A 21499-nucleotide genomic window follows, 5' to 3' on the forward strand; every position below is an offset into this window, starting at 1 on the left:
TCTCCACCCTCAGGGACTCACTCACCATATTAGTACTGTATTTAGGGCGGACACCTGATCCTCTCTAGCCCTACTGCAACTCAGAACTCCAGGACTCAAGTGATCCCCTCAGCCTCCAAAAACAACAAGAACTACAAGTGTGTGTGTGTGTGTGTGTGTGTGTGTGTGTGTGTTGCCTCGACTGACCTACATGCAATTCCAATCACCAATCACAGGGTCAAATCAATTTCTCAAAGAAGGCAACCTGAGATTTAAGATTTGCTACTGTGAGGGAATAGACACAGAAAGGTACGAAATCCTCAGCCCCTGCCTAGAACATTTATTTTGCCTCTAACATTCTGTGATCTTAAAAACAGCTAGCAACTCCCAAATCCCTTGGGGACTGACCCAATCGATCAATCAACATTTATTAAGCACCTACCACGTGCTAGGCACTGTGCTAAACTCTGAGGACACAAAAAGAGGCAACAGACAATACCTGCCCTCAAGGAGTTTACAATACAAAGCAAGCTCTATAAAGGATAAATAGGAAATAATTGAAAGAGGGAAAGCACTGGAATTAAGAGGGATTGGGAAGGCTTCCTGTAGAAGGTAGGCTGTTGGGACTTAAAGGAAGCCAGGGAGGTCATTAGTTGGAGTGGAGATGCGAGAGCCTTCCAGGCATGGGGCACTGCCAGAGAAAATTCCGGGAGCCAAAAATTGGATTGTCTTGAGCAACAGCCAGGAGGCCAGTGTCACCGGATCAAAGAGTCCATCTTGGGAACTAAGGTATAAGAAGACTGCAAAAGTAAGAGGAGACTGGGTTATGAAGGGCTTTGAATGCCAAACAAATGCCAAACAGAACATTTCGTATTTCATTCTGGAGGTAACAGGGAACTACTGTAGTTCATAGAGTAGGAAGGTAACATGATCAGACCTGTGCTTTAGAAATATCACTTTGGTGGCTGATGGAGGATTAATTGAAGTGGGGAGAGACTTGAAGCAGGCAGACCCATCAGTGGGCTATTACATTAATCCAGGTGTGAGGAGATGAGGGCTTGTACTAGGGTGGGAAGCAGTACTGAGAAGGGGGCATTTTCAGGAGATCATTGCAAAGGTGAAATTGACAGCAATAGCGTAGCTATGGCAGAGTAAGAGATAACAAGGAATCCAGGATAACTCCTAAATTGAGAGCCTGAGGGACTGGGGGAATACTGTTGTCCACTACAGTAATAGAGAAGGTAGGAGGGAGGGATGATTTAGGGGAAAAGATAATGTGCTCTGTTTTGGACATGTTGAGTTTAAGATGTCTACTGGAAATCCCATTCAAGTTGTCTGAAAGGCAATTGGGAATGTGAGACTAAAAGTCAGCAGAGACTGGGGCAAGAAAAATCAATTTGAGAATCACCAACATAGAGATGGTAATTAGATCTATGGGAGCTGATGAGATCAGCAAGTGAAGTAATGGTGCTGGTTAATATTTAGCAACCAGCTTTAGGGGAGGAAATGTAAGCAGGATACAGTTTTAAATTTATTGTGCGTTAATATTTTCTCCCTGACTTTCTTAAGTAAAGATAATTAAATAAATAAGACGTACTGATCAATTGGGACCAGCACACCCCTGTGCACAGAATTAGAAGAGACCTCAGAGGTCATCTAGCCCAAAGCTTCTTAAACTGTGGGTCTCAGCTCCATATGGGGTCGTGTAACTAACTATATGTGGGGGTTGTAAAAATTTGTCAAATGTCAAAAATTTGACAATAAAAAGTTATGTATAGGGACAGCTAGATGGCGCAGTGGATAGAGCACCGGCCCTGAATTCAGGAGGACCTGAGTTCAAATGTGGTCTCAGACACTTAACAATAACTAGCTGTGTGACCCTAGGCAAGTCACTTAACTCCAATTGCCTCACACTCAAAAAAAATTTAAATAAAAAAAAGTTATGTATACCTATATACCAGGGGATCACATAAAAGTTTCTTGGGTGGAAAGAGGTCTTGAGTGGGAAATTTTTAAGAAGCCCTGATCTAGCCCACTCTGTATCTCAGAAAGAATCCTTTCTGCAGCATTTCTGACAAACCCCCACTAAAAAATCCTCCAGTGATGGGGAGCCTAATATTTACTAACACCACCCATGTCCTTTTGGGTTATGTAGCTCTCATTCTTTTATCAAGGTAACAATAATAGCTGACATTTATATAATGCGTTTGAGATTTGCAAAATGTTTTATGTGATACCTTGTTTGATCCTGTAAGTTAGGTGCTATTATTATCCTCATTTTACGGATGAGGAAACTGAGGCTGAGAGGTTATGACTTGCCCAGTGTTACACAGCTAATAAGTATCCAAGGAAGGTTTTGAATTTGTCTTCTTGACTCCAAGCCAAAACCTAGCTACTATGCCACTTAGCTGCCTCCAAGACTGAATCTGCCTCTGCAACTTCTCATCCCTTCTTTTTTTCTTTTCTTTTTTTCTTTCCTTTTTTTTTTTTTTTTTTGCAGGGCAATGGGGGTTAAGGGACTTGCCCAGGGTCACACAGCTAGTGTCAAGTGTCTGGGACCGGATTTGAACTCGGGTCCTCCTGAATCCAGGGCCAGTGCTTTATCCACTGCGCCACCTAGCTGCCCCTCATCACTTCTAATTGTGCTCTCTGGGGCCAGGTGATTCAAGTCGGATCTCTCTTCTATATGATAGCTCTTCAAGGGATTGAAAATCTATGATGTTCTCCTACTTGTTTCCCAGCCTGAGTATTCCATCTTTCACTTCCATGCCTTTGGAAAGGCTCACCACTTTATGCCTTAAATATACTTTCTTCACCTATGTCCTTTAGAATCCTTTGAGTCCCTTTCTATGGGAGGAGGTGGTTGACTTTTCTAATCCTTCTGGTTGTTAATGCTGTCTCCCTTCTCAAAGTGCTTTGAGTTTACTCAACTATTGAAATATAGTACCCCACCTTCAGTAGAATATTCAGATTGGGCTCATAAAGCTCAGACCCATCATCCATATGTCTCCCTCCTCTCTCCCTTCCTCTGAAGTTAATTAGGGAGTGAGGGGGTGTGGGTATGATCACCTGACCCTGCCTCAGCTGCCTCTTGACAGGTATTATTGCTTCCTGATTTGCTCATGAGAATAATTTCAAAGACCTTTCCAAGCAGGTGGGGGGCTGGGCAGAGTAGGATTTAGCAGAGCTGGTCCTGTGGGGACCCAGAGTTCAGCCAAATGCCTTCTGGCAGTAACTTGCTCACCCAAGTGGAGATTCAGAGACTTAATACCAAGCCAAATATTCCCTCTCATATCAGCCAGTCATGGTCAGGTCAATCAGTCAGAGAACACAATCACTCCTTTTATACTTGATAAAAGTTTAGGAAGAACAAATTCTCCCCAAGGCTGTGGGGGAATACCTTGAGTTCCCCCAGAGGGCAAGGTCAAAGTTATGGTAACACTATGTCCAGTTGTCATTTACTAGAGAAACTAAGGAAGAAGTTTCTGGCATATACAATCTGATGGTGAAAGAACAGCCCTTAGCCTCAGAGAACTCCTAGTCTGATAGAACAGGCATAGTCCCTACCTTAGGGATCCCCCAGTATGATGGAGACACAGATCCAATGTTTGGAAAACCCCAATCTGATGGGGGAAGACCCAGTCCCTATCCCCAGGCAGCTCCTAGTTTGATAGAGGAGACACAGTCCCTTCCCTAAGAGGGAAGTGGAGGAAGCAATCTGATAAAGGAGATAGAGCGCTTGCCCATGAAACATCATAATCTGATGGAGTGACATGGTCCCTGACCATGGGAGACCCCCATCTAATGGGAAGGACACAATCTTTGCCTTCAAGGAGTCCCAAGTTTGAGCCAGATGAGAAAAGAGAGATGGGATGCACAGAGAGATTGAAACCTATAGAATACCAGCTAAATAGAAGAACACCAACCTTGAGAGGACAAGTAAGAATACTGAGAGCAAGGCTTCTGGAGGAGATGAGTTTGGTAGGGCAGTGCCAAGGCTGGGACTTTGTAAAGATCCAGATGCTGATTTTACTGTTAAACTGCCCAAATAATGATGAGATTAAGATCTGAGTTTTGGTTTAAGGAAGATGGGAGACTGAACATGAGAAAGATGAGTTCCCAGTATGCTGTTGTTGCTGCAAAATCCTTTTACTGAAGCTCTTTCTTTTCTAAACCAAAAATGGAAAGAAAGAAGTGGACAAAGGGGAAGTGTGAGCTCAGGGCTTTCCGAGGCAAGTACATACTTGTTAATTTTTGTTAACAAGCCCTTCCCTTCCTGCCTGTCCCCTAATCTCACCTCTGCTGAAGGCTCTCCTGAAACTCTGGTTCAGCTGAACCAATGTCTTCACTCTCAAACTCCTTCCTTCCTCCTTCCCTTTCCAAACCTCCCTCTCCCCACTTACTAATTCATACAGACAACCTAGATTAATGGAGACTATTGGAACTAGAGGGGAAGGGAGAAGTCACCAAGTATAACTTCATCATTTCGAAGACCACCTCTTTTCTGACCAACATTTTACAGTGGAAAACAAAGACCAGGACAAGTGATTTCATGGGATCATAGATTTAGAATTGGAAAGGACCTTGAAAGCCCCTCAATCTAATCTCCTCACTTTACAGATAAAGAAACTGAGGTATATAGAGGTTAAGGGACATATTCCAGGTCACACAACTGATAGGGTGGGAATTTTTGTTTTGTTTTGTTTTGTTTGTTTTTTGTGGAGCAATGGGGGTTAAGTGACTTGCCCAGGGTCACAAAGCTAGTAAGTGTCAAGTTTCTGAGGCCGGATTTGAACTCAGGTACTTCTGAATCCAGGGCTGGTACTTTATCTACTGCGCCACCTAGCTGCCCCTTAGGGTGGGAATTTAACCCAGGACTTTTTGACTCTCTTTTAAAATATTTATATTCATATTGCCCTTTGTCCTGGGTACCTATTATTTTGGAAGTCTGCCTGAACAAGTATGTATGACCTGTACATGCATAATACATAAATACATACATACATACATTTATTTTATTTTGACTCTCTACTAAGTCATGCTGCCTCTCAAGCCCAAGGTCAAACAGCTGGTTAGTGACAGAGCCAGGACAACTACCTAGCTTGATCCCCTTATGCAGGGGGAGAAGAATAGAATTTCTACCTAAACAGCTTAGATAGTACAATGGATAGAGTGCTGGGCCAGGAAACAGGAAGACCTGAGTTCAAATCCAGTCTCAAACACTTACTAGTCGTGTGACCCTGGGTAAGTCACATAACCTCTTTCTGCCTCAGTTTCCTCAGTTATAAAATGAGGATAACGATAGCACCCATTTCCCAGGATTGTTGTGACAATCAAATGAGACAATATTTGTAAAATGCTTAGCAAGTTCCTACTGCATAGTAGGTGTTTAATAGATGTTTTCCCTGCCCCCCTCCCCTTTTCATCTGATGAAATAATCCCACTTGCCCTCTGTCTGATCCTGCCAAATTCAGTTCAAAATTTTCCTCCCCTCAGGAAGGCATTCCTGACTCAGCCTGACTATTCCTTTATTCTTTATCCACATTACAACACTTATATATTCAATTGCCCTTTGCCCTGGCTACCTATTATTTTGGAAGTCTGCCTGAACAAGTATGCATGACTGGTCTCCCCCACTTTCCATGGAATGTCAGGGACTTTCAGATCTCCCAGGCTCAAATAGGCCCTGCTCATCAGACTTAGCTAAAAAGATGGAGAATTCAACAGGAAGCAGCAAGAGGGAGAACAGGTCAGAATATATAGCAAGGGAAGGCAAGGTTTGGTAAGAAGACTGAGGCTTAGGGGGCAGCTAGGTGGAGCAGTGGGTAAAGCACTGGCCCTGTATGCAGAAGAACCTGAGTTCAAATCTGGCCTCAGACACTTGACACTTACTAGCTGTGTGACCCTGGATAAGTCACTTAACCCTCATTGCCCCACTACTACTAATACTAATACTACTAATAATAATGAAGACTGAGGCTTAACACCTGCTAAGCAAAGCCTCTCAGAACCAAGGAGGCGCCTCCCTCCCTCCATATAGCCAGTTAGCAAACCAAAACATTCCCATTCCATAGTCCAAGGTGTTCTGTTCTGCTCCATCACAAGGTTCACCCCAAAATGTCAGAATCCTAGACTCCTAGAGATGGAAGGGACCTTAGAAGGCCCCTGGTTCCCCCAAAACCTCAACAGAATCCTACTCTCCCACATCCCTGACAAGTGATTATCCAACTGTGACTTAAACTCTCTAGGTATGAGAAGCATCCTCAGGTAACCTGCCCCACTTGGAGATGGATCTATTTTCCTGGGATCTTTTCTTCATATCAAGCTGAAATCTACCTCCTTGCAACTTCTGCCTGTTCTGGCTTCTTGTTTTGTCCACTGGGCCCAGTACAACAAATGGAATGCCTCTTCCACACCATAGGCCTTCAAATACTCGAAGACAGCCAAAGACAACTGAAGACAGTTGTCGTTTGTCGTATCCTTCCTGCCGTCCCAACCCTGAGTCTTAGATTCAATTCAACAGGTATCTATTAGTCAACTACTATTCATTCAAACGAGCATTTATTAAGCATTTAACATTCAAAGCAAGGTGCTAAACTCTGGGTTTACAATGGAAAACCAAAATAGTCTTTGCTCCTGAGGGGTTCACCATTGTCATTAATGAGGGCAACAACACAGGTGGAAGGTTTCAGGTGCAAGTCACATGGAAAGTTCTCATGCTCCTTGGAATGCAGTGGCAGAGTAGATTATAAGGTATTTTTTTAAATGCCATCTCCACTGATAAAATCATGCCAGTCTCTGATGTTGAATCATTTGACAGTGGGAAGGACTTTGGTGGAGAGAATGTTCTCTACTGAGTCATCAGTAGCTGTAGGGTCCACTATTTTGGTCCAGGGACTATGCCCACTATACAAAAATAAAAGCAAGACAGTCCCTGACCTCAAAGGGCCTATGTTCTACTACTGAGCCTTCTTTAATCTTCTACAGAAACTGTGCTCTTGGGGAGATAAGAACTCTGCTCAGTAGGGGAATCCCAGGTGTGGTGGAGCCTAGAAAACCAGCCTAGCAAATTCAACCCACCTATTGGTGGAATAATTCTCTTTGGGTTGGGACAGGTAAGAGACAATGAAGGTCATGGTGGGGAGGTGTGAGGGGGTATTGGATTTGAACTTTCTAAGAGAAGTGGAAGCATACAAGGCCTGAGGTCTAGACTCTGTCCAGAGTTTGGGCCTTTGTCCAGTCCCTGAGGATCATAGACTCAGAGATGTAGAGCTTTCTAATTCTATTAGGCTATGTAGTACAAAGCTTCTTAAACTGGGTGTCATGACCCCATACGGGGTCACATAACTGAATGTGGGGATCATGAAAAATTTGGTAATAAATGTTTGATTTGCACACCTATTTTAATATGCCTATATACCCAGTATTACATAAAAATCTCTCAGGTGAAAAGAGGTCAAGAGTGGAAAAAGTTTAAGAAGCCCTGATCATGTCTAATCCTCTCATTTTGCAAAAGAGGAAGCTGAGGCCTGGGATTGTTAGATGACTTAGCCAAGGTCAGAAGTAGTATGCATTAGCAGAATTATTTGAATCCAAATCCTCTGACTTCAAGTCAGGGATGCTTTGACTGACATAGTCTCACTGGGAGTGATCCTTGAATTTCTTTCATTCCATCACAACATTCTCCTTTATCCCATACTCCTTCCCCTACTCTTGACTGGTACATTAAAACACCTCTTAGTTTATTGCTGTCTTTATCATATCAGAAGATCCTAGAGGTTAAGGAAGAAGCAAGGAAACCTCTGGCCCCCTGGGCCATGGAGAAGAGACAGCAAGGATTAAATAACCCACTGTGGTAGAAGCAATGTCTACTACTAATCTGTTAGGACCCTTGGTAGTAAGACTGGAAAGCTACTACCTGCCACATCAGGCAATAAATAAAAAAGGCAATAAAGTCAAGCAAGAGCAACTAGGTGCTGCAGTGGGTAGAGCAGCACACCTGGAGTCAAGAAAACATGAGTTCAAATCTGACCTCAGATACTTACTAACTGTGTGACCTTGGTCAAGTCACCTAATCCTCTTTCCTTTAGTTTTCTCATCTATCAAATGAACTAGAGAATTAAATGGCAAAGCACCCCAGTATCTTTGCCAAGAAAACCCCCAATGGGGTCATGAAGAGTTGAATATGATGGAACAACAATTTACGTGCCACCAATGTTATTTCTGCCGCACCTGAGTCATAAAAGCCCAGTGTATAAGTAGTCAGCACTCTGCAGGCCATTACGGGAACTAAAATACCTTCTAACCAGGCACACCGCTATGGCAAATGTAGTTAGAGAGAGCTGTAACCAACCCAAACCATGCTGTATTTTTGCTGAATATCCTTTCCATGCTATTGTTTAGTAGATTTCCTTTTGTTAAAGGATCTATAGTCTGTAAGTCCCTCATTTTGTTCCAACTCCAAGCCCTAGCTATTGGACTAGACTGAGTCAGGCCGGGCCCATAACACCCATGGGTTGGATGACCCACAAAGTAGATCAGCAGGAGTTAGAGTGATGAAGATAGGAAGACTCTTTGAATTAGGAAACCCAGCCTTTAACCTCCATTCTCCCACTAACCAGCTGTGAGACCCTTGGTAAGTTACTTAATGAATACATGCCTCAGTTTTCTTCTCTGTAAAATGAAACCGTTGAAGAGGCAGAGTGATACAGTGGAATAAAGCCTGAATTTAGTATTAGAGAATCTCATCTATATAATCAAGGGATTTAACTAGGTGGCCTCCAAGGTCCCTTCCATCTTCAAATCTATGATCCTATCATCTCAGTTCAAAGCTCCTTTTTTTCTGTTTTTTTTTTACCTATAACCTAAGGTGAGTTACTTAACATCTCTAGGCCTCAAATTTCAGAGCTGCCAAATGAAGACATTGGATTAAATTATCTTTATGGTCCCCTTTTGGGGCAGCTGGGTGGCTCAGTGGATAGAGCACTGAGTCAAAGTAAAGAAGACCTGAGTTCAAATCTGGCCTCAGACACTTAACACTTAATAGCTGTGTGACCCTGGGCAAGTCACTTAACCCTCATTGCCCCGAAAAAAAAAAAGCCAACCGACACTTAGTAGCTGTGCAACCCTGGAGAAGTACTTAACCGTCTTTGCCTCAGATCCCTCATCTGTCAAATGAGCTGGAGAAGAAAATAGCAAATGCCTCCAGTATCCTTGCCAAAAAAAAAAAAAAAAAATGGGGTCACAATGAGTCTGAAACAACTAAACAATAACAATGGTCCTGTTCAGTTCTACATTTTATGCTATAATTTCTGAGATCTCTTCTGGTTCTTACTTTCTATGACCCTGACTACAGAACATGGATATAGTATTTATATGTTTAGGTCACCCCAGTTATCCTTTTGCTGTCCGCTTTGCCTCTGAACCCTCTAGACCACTAGACCACTAGAGGCCATGTTCTTGGAATTACTTAATCCTCTCAGCTTTGGAACTTCAGCTCTAGAGCCTAGACCATGCTAATTGGTGAGTATGTCAGCCAAAATCCATATGGTCCATTATATCTAGCTGGCCTAACCATGTTTCAGATTCTAAGCCAGTCATATTCTTGCCATAAGGAAGTTAGGTCCAACTATTCATGACCCAATGAACTTGTCCATGGAGGTTTTCTTGGCAAAGGTACTGGAATAGTTTGCCATTTCCTTCCCCAGTGTATCCTCATTTTATAGTTTAGGAACAGAGACAAATAGGGGTTAAGTGACTTGCTGGATTTAAACTCAGGTCTTCCTGACTGTTCAGTTCTCTATCCCCTGTACCACATAGCTGCCCCTATTAATAATTGGAATAATTAATAATTAGAACCATACAAAAATTGCCTAGGTTACATCATGAGGAGGAAGGGGATAGAAGGTGGAGATAGTGAATTGTCCATCATTTGTAGTCTTGAAGTACTGGCTAGATGAACCCTTGTCAAAAATATTGTCAACTAAAAAAATTTTTTTTTAATTTAAAAAAAAGAATATTGTCAACTGGAATTATGTATCAGGAGTTGGATTAGGTGATCTCTAAAGTTCTTATTTAACCCTAGAGGGGCAGCTACGTGGTGTAGTGGATAGAGCACTGACCCTGGCATCAGGAGGACCTGAATTTAAATCTTATCTCAGATACTTACTAGCTGTGTGACCCTGAGGAAGTCACTTAACCCCAATTGCCTCAAACATCTCTAGTTGTCCTGATGTATAGCTTGCTACTGGGCCCAGATGGCTCTGGAGGAGAGAGTGAGGTTGGTGACTGCACAACCCTGCCTCACTTAAATCCAATTCACTGAAAGTCATGACATCACCTCCTGATGTCATGATCCTCTTTGAGAATGAACAACAACAACTTTGAGAAACAACAACAACTTAACCCTAGAGCATGGTTATGATAATATGATTCTATAGTAATTATTTCAATTGGAGAAAGGAAAAATGAACTAGGAGTCACCAAAAAGGAACTTAACAAACTTCTGCTTTTTCTAAAACAATTTTAGCATCTTGAAGGGTGGACCCTTCTTTTCTCTGGACACAAAGGAAAAGATAGCTCCACCTCTTTTTTCCCCAGAAGAATTGTAATGTCCCAGCAGAATTCTCATGCTATTCAACGAAAGCTGGATCCCTTCCGAGTTCCAAGCTTCGTACTTGTCACTAAGGCTACAAACAAAAAAACATGAAAAATGAAAACAGTCCCTGCCCTCACCAAGTTCACAGTCCTCTAAGGGAAAACGACCTATAAAAAGATAAATACAAAATATATACAAAGTGAACACAAAGTGACTTCTGGAATAGGAAGAGAGTTTTAACAACAAGGAGGATCTGTAAAAACCTCTTGTTGAGGTGGCGATCAACTATTTGCCTTAGTTTCCTCAACTGTAAAAATAGGGATAATAATAGTATCTACCTCCTAGGGTTGCTGTAAGGATAAAATGAGATAATAATTATAAAGTACTTAGCACAATGTTTGGCACAAAGTAAGTGCTATATAAATGTTAACTGCCATCATTACCATCGTCATCGTCGTCATCATCATCATTATTATTATTATATTCCAAGAGGCAGAGTTGAAGAGAGGGGACATTCTGGCCATAGGAGACAGCATGTACAAGGTCACACAGGTTGGAGACATAATATCACGTACCCTTCCCCACAGGCACTGCCGTGAAGATTTGATGAGTTGGCAGATGTATGCAATGTGGGAGTACCCCAGGTCTTCTTGGCCATTGACCTAAGAAGGAACTTCCTTCTGAGAAGTAATTTATGACATCAAGATGGAGAGGAGGAGAAAAGGTAACACCGAGGTTCTAGTTCTTCCCCAAGAGCCTGGAGTGGAAAAAGGACATCGTGTGCTCTAGCCATTCCTGGGTGGAACATGAAAAACGACAAGTGGTCAGACTGGGAGCATCAGTGAAGTACAGATTAGATGAGAAGTGATACTTCTGGATGGGCCAATGAAAGTAAACTGGAATAGAGAGTAGACTGGGCCAAACCAGCAGACTGGGGTTGGAGAAACTATCAGAGTCTAATCTGCAGCATCCTTATTTCCCCTGATTCTGCCTGGAATTCTTTCACTCCTCATCTCTGCCTCCTAGATTCTCTGACTTTCTTCAGCACTCAGCTGAAATTCCACCTCCTACAGTGGATAAAGAGGTAATCCTCAAGTTAAGAAGACCTGAGTTCAAATTCAACCTCAGACTCTTACTGTGTGACACTATGTGAGTCACAACCTCAATTTCCTCATCAGTAAAATGGGAGACTGAAAGCATCTACCTCCCAAGGTCATTGCAAGGACAAAATGAGATAATATTGGTAAAGCACTTAGCACAATGTCTGGCATGTCATAGGTGCTATATAAATGCTATAGCTATTACCATCATCATTATTTTCATTGTTATTGTTGTTGTAATTAGAGTAGCCTTTGTTATAGTCAAAATGGGCCTGAAAGTGTGAAGTTGAAAACTGACAATGCTGCTCTCTTCCCTGTAGAATAATGATCACTATAGGTACAAAAGGAGAGATATGTTGTCAGACATGACCCAGAGATGTTGATTTGTTTTGTTTTACTGTGATTTTTTGGCACAAAAAGAGGTTCTACTAGGAGGAAAGGGGGAAGGGCAGGAGTGGGGATCATAGGGATTATTGAGATCATGGCTAAAACCACGTAAATAAGAGAATATCCATTTTTTAAGGGAAAAATAAATGAAAATTTATGTTAAAGGAAGACTACAGAAGATGAGAGATTAGAGGCTCTCTCCCAGGGTCATTAGTGTGAAAGTCTAAGCCCTTGGGTGTTGGCAATGAAAGTCAGGCAACCTGGAGGTAGGGGGGTGCTAAGAGGAGTGAGTACATCTTGTGTTAGGTCTCAGAGAATGTAGGAGCATTGTTAAAGTCTCAGGGAATGTCCACAGGTTTCTTCACATTTATACTAAAAGCCATTAACCAATGAAGGAATGAAGCCATCCCTCAAGTGAATGATCTGAGGCACAGCTTGCAAAGGGTGCTGGGATGGATGCCTCTCTGGAGATGACTAGGAACATATACGGGTTATTCTGCCAGCTCCTCAGACCTGATGGAATGAATCTCTACCTCGAGGCAGGCCACCTCTCCTGGAGTTATTGAACATAGTGGAAGACAATGGAATCCTGTGTGTGTGGTAGCCCTATCATTACCTATCTTTGTGCCACAGCTTAAGTAAAGCATTTATCTAATAGTACCTTTGAGACTTGGAGTATTTTCTCTCTCTCTCTCTCTCTCTTTTTTTTTTTTTTGGTGAGGCAATTGGGGTTAAGTGACTTGTCCAGGGTCATACAGCTAGTAATTGTTAAGTGTCTGAGGCCAGATTTGAACTCAGGTCCTCCTGAATCCAGGGCTGGTGCTCTATCCACTGTGCCACCTAGCTGCCCCAAAACCTGGAGTATTTTATTGCATCTGAGTAGGACAGATTTTTAGTCCAGGCCAGAGATACTCTGTGATACCCACCCCCACCACTTTTCCTGACTCATTGTACAATTTTCTCCAGGAAGAGGGAAGTGAAGGGAGACTGAGAGAAGAAGGGGTTTTTAATATCATAAGGGAAGGTATGAGAGGGAGTCCCCTGAGGAGCTGGAGACATTTTTTTTTGAGCTGATCACTTTTTTGGCATCTGTCTTTGTAGAGGCCAGGATAGGCTAGAAATCCCTAAGGCAGAGCAATGACTCTTAATTCTCACTTCTCACATGTTCAGCAAGAGTCTTTCTACATTGTGGGACAGAGTGACAGCCAGAACCTTCCTAGGGATGGGCTTGGGTTTGAGAAAAAGTTCCAAGTTAGGCAGTAGCTCTAGAAGGCTCTGTAAGCAACAAGAGCGTTGGGAGTCAGAGGAAGGAAAAAGGAGGCTAGCAGTACCAGGCCCTTCATGTTATATTGTGAAGACCAAAGTTGGAACCAGGCACATATACAGCTCCTGGAGCTATCTGCTGGCTTTGTCATGACACAAGTGACGTATGACACTTGCTGGACCAGCTTCACAGACTTGGGTTGTACAGGTCTGATGAACAGTGTCATCCTTTTTAGTAGGCCCAGGACTCTGGTGACCAGTGTTCTGTGGCACAGACGTCTTGGTTTGGGACTCTGGGGAGTTCATCTGGTACTCTGGGCACTTACGCTTCACGCTCTTGGACACCCCACACTTAGGCTCCACACACCAGAGTGCCACAATTTTGGCCAGGGACACTTGGCTTGTTGATATTATTGTTGGCATTGATCGACCATCTGTGGTTTGAGGGAACCTGAAAGAAAAAGAAGGGAGATTTTAGCAGGTGGAAGGTTAGGCAGCCTTCATTTGTTCTCGGGTTCCCTGAGCACCCAATGAATCTGACTTTGGGATTCTGTCTCTGGATAAACTTTCAAAAACAGGCACAAATTACCCAGAGGCAGCTGGGTGGTACAGTGGATAGAGTGCCTGGTCTGGAGTCAGGAAGACCTGAGTTCAAATCCAGCCTCACACACTGGCCATGTGACCCTGGGCAACTCATTTAACCTCTGTCTGCCTCTGATTCTTCACCTCTAAAATGTGAATAAATTATATAAGTTATATATTATATTATATATTATATAAATAAATTATATAAATTTATATAAATAAATAAAATGTAATAAAATGTGAAAAAAAGCACCTGCCCCTCAGGATAATTCCCAAGACTGTGAGGATCAAATGAGATAATATTTGTAAGTTGTAATATTAGCACAATGCTTGCACATAGTAGGTGCTTGATAAATGCTTCTTTCCTTGCTAGCTAGAGGAAAATCTGATGTTTCTCATGAAGAAAAGCCACTGGGAAGAGAAGCCAGGAGCATCTATACTTATAAGTGCTTCCCCTTTGAAAAGCACACCATTCCCCCCACTTTTTGTTGTCATGTCCAGCTCTTTCTGATCCCATCGACTATATTACACCAGGCCCTTCTCTCCTCCACTCTCTCAAAGTCGGTCCAAGCTCATGTTCACTGTTTCCATGACGCTATCTACCTCATCCTCTACCATTTCCTTTTCTCTTTCCCTTCAGTCTTGCCCAACATCAGGGTTTTTTCAAATGAGTCTTGTCTTCTAATATCTGTCCAAAGTATTTAGGCTTCAGCTTCAGTATTTGACCTTCCAGTGACTAACCAGAATGAATTTAATTATTTACAGATTTGACCTCCTTGCTGTCCAAGGGACTCTCAAAAGTCACCCCCTGCCAAACCTTCCCAAATTCCTCCAGTTCCTCCTATCCCCACTCCTTTTCAAAGGAAACAGAGGCAGTGTGTGAATAGCATTTTTCTATCATGAGTTCTTTGGAATTGTTTTGGATTATTGTTGAAAAGAGCTAAATTATTCACAGTTGATCATCACACAATGTTGCTGTTACTGTGTACAATGTTCTCCTGGTTCTGCTCACTTCACTCAGCATCAGTCCACTTAAGTCTTTCCAGGTTTTTCTGAAATCTGCCTGCTCATCATTTTTTACAGCACAGTAACATTCCATTACATTCATATACCACAACTTGTTCAACCGCTCCCCAGATGATGGACATCCCCTCAATTTCCAATTCTTTGCCACCACAAAGAGAGCTGTTATAAATATTTTCATACATGCGGGTCCTTTTCCCTTTTTATGATCTCTTAGGAATACAGGCCTAGTAGCAGTATCGATTTCCTCATTTGTAAAATAAGGAGATGGGGGCAGCTAGGTGGCACAGTGGATAAAGCACTGGCCCTGGATTCAGGAGTACCTGAGTTCAAATCCAGCCTCAGACAGTTGACACTTACTAGCTGTGTGACCCTGGGCAAGTCACTTAACCCCCATAGCCCCGCAAAAAAAAATTAATTTAAATTAATTTTTTTTAAAGTAAAATAAGGAGGTAGGACCAGATAACCTCTAGGGTCCCTTCCAGTTCCTAATCTATAAACATTTTATATTATGAAAGCAAAAACAAAGCCTTCTTTTTCCTCCCCCCAGCACCCCATCCCCCACAGGCTAAGCACATCAAAGTCAAATGAGCTTCTTTGGAACAAGAGCCAAAGGTTTTGAGCTATACTGGAAGTGCCCAGTAGATGAGAGTATGAGAAAAAAAAAAAAAACAGACTGGGGGAGGTGGGACGTGGAGAGGGGCTCTGAAGAAGTTAATAAATGTTGTTTTGAATGACTGACTCTCATCACTGACCAGGAAGAAGGCAGATGGATCAAGGCATTCCAACTTCCAGTCCCAGGCTCAGCCTCCTGGAGAGACATTATTCACATTCTAAGCATTCTTTGCTGTTATCCTAACCCAGCCCTGGTTCTGGAGGCCACTGGTTCACTTTCCAGGTGGAAGGATTTAGCAGTAGGAGGGTGGCAGCTATGGATGGCTAAGCCCAAGCCTGCTCCAAAGAATAAATTCTCCATAACTCCAAAGACAGGGAACCAAAGAAGTATTGCCTTCTACTCCTACTGTTGCAGGGGCTGTTGCAATGCCCCTCTGTTCTTCTAGTCATTTTCCTCTATGGCCTTAGGAGAACCAGCTTTAGTAATGTGTCTGGGATGCTATCCAAGACCCTTACCCCAGGAAGGAATCCATTAAGTCAAGATGCTGCTTCTCTGGCAGAGAGCTAACTAGCTAAAGGAAGGGGGAGGTAATATGTCTGTGAGAGAGAGACAGAGAAACAGGGAGACAGAGAGAAGGAAATAAGAAGGAAGAGAGGGGAGTAGAGAGAGAGACAGACAGAGAGACAAAGAGAGCAGAGAAAGACACAGAGACAGAGACACAGAGGGGAGGGAGAGGGAGACAGAGACAGAGATACAGAGAGAAGGAAGGAAGGGAGGGGAGGAACTGACTTTATAATTTTTAAATTTTAATTTAAAAAAATAGTTCTCCAGGGGAAGCTAGGTGGCGCAGTGGATAGAGCACCAGCCCTGGATTCAGGAGTACCTGAGTTCAAATCCGGCCTCAGACACTTAACACTTACTAGCTGTGTGACCCTGGGCAAGTCACTTAACCCCAATTGCCTCACTAAAAAAAAAAAAAAGAAGAAGAAGTTCTGAGTTCAAGGGATGTGTCAACCTCAGCTTCTCCCCAAAAGCTGGGATTATAAATGTGTGTCACTGTGAGAAATGGGTAGTTGTCTCCTTTCAACGTGGATATAACAGTCAGTCATACTCTCCCTGACCTGTTTGTAGGACAAAGGTCTCAGATCCCCTCCTCCCTCTCAGGTTAGCAAGGTCACATGGTTCAAGGAGCCCTGGTCTCAATAAGGTCCGCTCCAGAGTTGTGTCCACATAAGGAAGTATAAGGTCCACTCCTGGGTTATGCCCATACAAGGAAGAGGGGTGGGAATACTGCGTTCTGATTAGCTAGTATTTGCAAGTAGATTGTAACCCTTGAGTAATTGGACCATTGATGAAAAAGGGGAGGGTCCATTTGCATTAGGGACTAGGGTATAAAACAGGGCCTGCGAGGCTCCTTTCTGGGCACCCACTAGCTGCGCACTAGGGTGCCTCCTTCTCATGAGAAGAAAATAAAGCCTTTGTCACCTCGCTGCTGAGTTCCTGAGAATTATTGAGAAGAGGATGGATTTTTCCCTCACAGCCACCATGTCTGATAAGACATTCAGTGTCTCTTATTTGGAGTTTCCAAAGTGAAACAAGTCTCACTTGCAGCAGTGACCCCAAGAAGATACAACTACTCTTGAGTGTTGGGGAAAAGAGAGACAGACAATGTCAAAATGCCAAATTACTCCAAATTCACACTCAGATTCATAGAATGTTATAGCTAGCAGGACCCTTACAGCTGGAATTTGATGGAGAAATTTGTCAGAGCATAACCAAGTCTCCCACAAAATGGCTTTGATTAATTCTCGAAGTATGTAGGCCTTGCTTACACTCAATTCTGATTGATTCCATCAAGAAGTATTACTTAACAAAGGCAATTACTTTTAAGTGGGATAGATTAATCAGTAGGGACAGCTAGATGGACAGAGCCAATAGAGCACTGGGCCTGAAATCAGGAAGACATAATTTCCTGAGTTCAAATTTGGCTTCAGATACTAGCAGTGTCTGGTCAAGTCACTTAACTCTATTTGCCTCAGTTTCCTCTTCTGTCAAATAAGCTGGAGAAAGAAATGGCAAATTACTCCAGTATCTTTACCAAGAAAAGTCTAGATGGGGTCATGAAGAGTCAAACACAACTGAAAGAACAACTCAAACCAACAAAACCCTATATACATGTTAGCCATTATTATTTTTTTTTTTAGTGAGGCAATTGGGGTTAAGTGACTTGCCCAGGGTCACACAGCTAGTAAGTGTTAAGCGTCTGAGGCCGGATTTGAACTCAGGTACTCCTGACTCCAGGGCCAGTGCTCTATCCACTGCGCCACCTAGCTTCCCCAGCCATTATTATTATTATCAGTCTAAGAGATTTCTTGTGGCAAGGACTTTGTCTCTTTCGTCAGACTGGGGGCCTCCCTAAGTGGAGGGACAGTGTAAGCTTCCCTATAGGACCCTATCTCCTCAGTCAGGCAGAGGACTGAGTCTCCATTTCTTCTGGCTTCTTCATGCCTTCATCAGCTTGTCTAGGGCTTTGCCCTGGGAAGAGGCACTACAAGTTAGCAGGTAAATAGTCAATATGAAGTTCACTTTGTTTCTTCCTAGGTGACAAAAATATCCTCTGATACAGAACCAGAAGACCAGGTGACTGATAGAAGATCCAGGGGATGTATCTAGCTGTATCTTCTTCTGAGAAGAATGCAAGTAACCCCCAAAGGTCCACAGACACTAACCCCACCAGTTCTAAGGGAACTGCTCTTTCAACGTTTGGCATTTAAGGCCTCCTACAGCTTGACCCCATCTTCTCTTTCCAGCCCTCATACACATTACTTCCCTTTAAGCTCTCTGTGGTCAAGCTAAAATGCCCTTCTGATTGTTAATAATAATAATAGCTAATATTATATAGCATTTACTATGTGCCAGGTGCTGTGCTAAGGGCTTTGCAATTGCTTTCTCCGCTGATCCTCACAACAACCCTGGAAGATAGGGGCTATTATTATCCCCATTTGACAGATGAGGAAACTGAGGCAAACAGGTTAAGTCACTTGCCCAGAATCACACACATAGTAAGTATCTGAGAGCAGATTTGAACTGAGGTCTTCCTGACTCGAGGCCCAGTGCTCTATCCACTGTACCACCCAGCTGCCTCTGTGTGACATGTATGCACTGTAACAATTGGAATGACGCCACCTGCTGGATACTTACTGTAGAAAAGCTCTGCCATGAGGTGAAGGTCTCTGAGGGCCAGACCATGTGTCTTTTCTTTGGCGTCAGGAAGTGACGTTTGCTTGTGGGAGGAAGAAGGGGGGAGCTGGCGCTCTGACTCTCTCTCTTTCCTGTGGACTCTGGCGGAGAGCGGAGCTGGGAATGCTCTCTCTCCCTTTAATAGATAGATGAATGTAGGCCTTTCTCTCTCTCTTTACCAATTCTTATTCTCCTTAATAAATGCTTAAAAGCCTAACTCTTGCTAAAGCTTATAATTTATTGGTGACCACTCATTAGATATTTTAGACAGACTAGCTAGAATTTTAGCCTAACAGCACATATACATATATATGTATGTGTATATGTATATACACACATATGTGTGTGCAAGTATATCTGTGTATATATGCATATGCATATGTGTATTGTGTGTGTGTATATGTATATGTATTCCAGGCATTGTGTTTGCGTTTGTGTATGTTCATACATACATATATATACACACACATTGTATATGTGTGTATAATGTGTACGTGTATATTCCTACAAGTCAGGCACTGTGTGTGAATACATTATATATACATATATACATATATACATGCACTATACATTATTATACATGCATGTGTACATAATGTATATATGTGTATGCATACCCACATCCACATTGTCTTCCCCCAACAGAATGTAAACTTCTTATCTCTGTGCTCCCAGCACCAAACAGTGCCCAGTCTGGACCTTAATGGCTATTTGTTGATTCATTGTGTGATTGACAGGGTTTCATCACCTGGGTGAGGAAGAACAGGGCAGGGATGTTTGAGTGAAGGCAATGAAAGAGCGTGCTATTTGCTTTCCTGGACTTAGAGCCCAAAGGATTTCAGATCCTTTGATTTTCAGATTCAAGAGGCTTGTGAGCAAGGTCGTTCTAGACACTGGGACTTCCTCCTCCCCACCCCCTACCCCCACCCTCACCCCTCCCTACATTTCTGTGTTAGTACAGAATAGAAGGGGGATGGGTTTAGGATCACACATACAGGAAATGCTTGGTTTGGGATCATCATTTCTTTATGCCTGCTTGTCTGGGGCTAAAATTGGAATCTATGTGAATAATTTGGGAAGTCCCCATCCTTGTATTTGCCTCACATGCACCAGGTGGAATAACATCTTAGAAAAATAGAATCATGGTGCTGGGAGGGAACTCCTACGTCATCTAGCCCATCCCTGTAGCTGTTTTGTGAATCTCCTCTATAGCATCCTAGGCAGGAGGTAATCTAGCCTCTTTTTAAACATCTCTGGTAAGGGAGAACTGACTGCTTCAGAGTGATGACCCGGGTGTCAGAAGATTTGAGTTTAAGTCCCCACTTAGTCACTTATTAAGTAAACATGGCAGCTGGGTGGTTCAGTGGATAGAGTGCTAGCCCTGAAGTCAGGAAGACATCTCCCTAAGTTCAAATCAGGCCTCAGACACTTACTAATTGTGTGGCCCTGGTCCAGTCACTTGACCCTGTTTGCCTCAGTTTCCTCATCTGTCAAATGAGCTGGAGAAGGAAATGGCAAACCACTCCAGTATTTTTGCCAAGAAAACCCCAAACGAGGTCACAGAAAATCAGACACAATTGAAAAATGACTGAACAACAACAAGTAAACATCTCTATTTTTCTGGAAGTTTCTTTATATTGAGCCTTAGTATTCCCCTCTGCAATTTCCAATGATTATTCCAAGCTTGGTACTAAGACTGCCATCTAAAAAGATGAAACTCTTGGGTGTGATGGTGAACACCCCTGTTACTGAGTGATAGAGGCTGGTGGATCACTTAAGTTCAGGAGTTCTGAGCTGCAGTAGGTCAAAAGCCAATCAGGGTCCTCACAAAGTCCAGCACAAATTCAGTGAGCCCCATGGCAATGAAAACCACCTAAGCTACACAAGGAGGAATGAATCAACTTGAGTTGAAAAAAAATGGAGCAGGTGAAATCTTCCTTGCCGATCTATCTTGGAATTGGATCTGGGAATGACTGCTACACTTCTATTTCCACCCCGAGCAAGATAGAAAGACTAAATCTCAAAATTTAAAGCTAATTTTTAATCTCACTTGGTCTTTAAAGAATGAACTCTAATTCCTTTAATTCCTTTCTCTTCTCTGATTGCTAAAGCTAACATTTCTAGGACAATATTAAATAATAGGGGTGATAATGGACATCCCTGTTTCACTCCTGATCTTATTGGGAAGGTCTCTAATTTATCTCCATTGCATATAATACTTGCTGATGGCTTTAGGTAGATACTATTTATTATTTTAAGGAAAGCTCCCCCTATTCCTAAACTCTCCAGTGTTTTTATTAGGAATGGGTGTTGTACTTTGTCAAAAGCTTTCTCTGCATCTATTGAGATAATCATATGATTTTGGTTGGTTTTCTTATTGATGTGGTTGATTATGTTAATAGTTTTCCTAATGTTGAACCAGCCCTGCATTCCTGGTATAAATCCCACACAGCTAGTAAGTGTCTGAGGCCAGATTTGAACTAAACAAAGATGAGTCTGACTTCAAGCCTGAAACTGTGCCACCTAGCTGTCCATGTCTGTCTTTACCTTTGGCACTATAGAAACTATGGGACAGTGGTTAGAGTACTGGGCATCTTTGTGAGTTCAAATCTGGCCTCAGACACTTATTAGCTGTGTGACCCTGGGCAAGTCATTTAACCTCTTTCAGCTTCAGTTTCCTTATCTGTAAAATGGGGATAATAATACCAC

The 21499-nt window shown here is 42.6% G+C and overlaps 1 protein-coding gene across 1 annotated transcript in view; it reads right to left on the minus strand.

Annotated features, from left to right (window-relative positions):
* IVL (involucrin) overlaps nucleotides 1-19961 on the minus strand; it is a 30281-nt gene extending 10320 nt beyond the window's left edge. The window contains exons 1-3 of the mRNA XM_044003228.1: nucleotides 19957-19961; nucleotides 13522-13777; nucleotides 13226-13338 (exon numbers count right to left, since the gene is read on the minus strand). Of these exons, the coding sequence (XP_043859163.1) occupies nucleotides 13226-13338; nucleotides 13522-13777; nucleotides 19957-19961 (374 nt within the window). The remainder of the gene's footprint in view (nucleotides 1-13225; nucleotides 13339-13521; nucleotides 13778-19956) is intronic.
* Nucleotides 19962-21499: the final 1538 nt, after the last annotated feature.

The sequence above is a fragment of the Dromiciops gliroides genome, chromosome 4, assembly GCF_019393635.1.
Source record: "Dromiciops gliroides isolate mDroGli1 chromosome 4, mDroGli1.pri, whole genome shotgun sequence".
In the NCBI taxonomy this organism is placed as follows: Eukaryota; Metazoa; Chordata; class Mammalia; order Microbiotheria; family Microbiotheriidae; genus Dromiciops; species Dromiciops gliroides.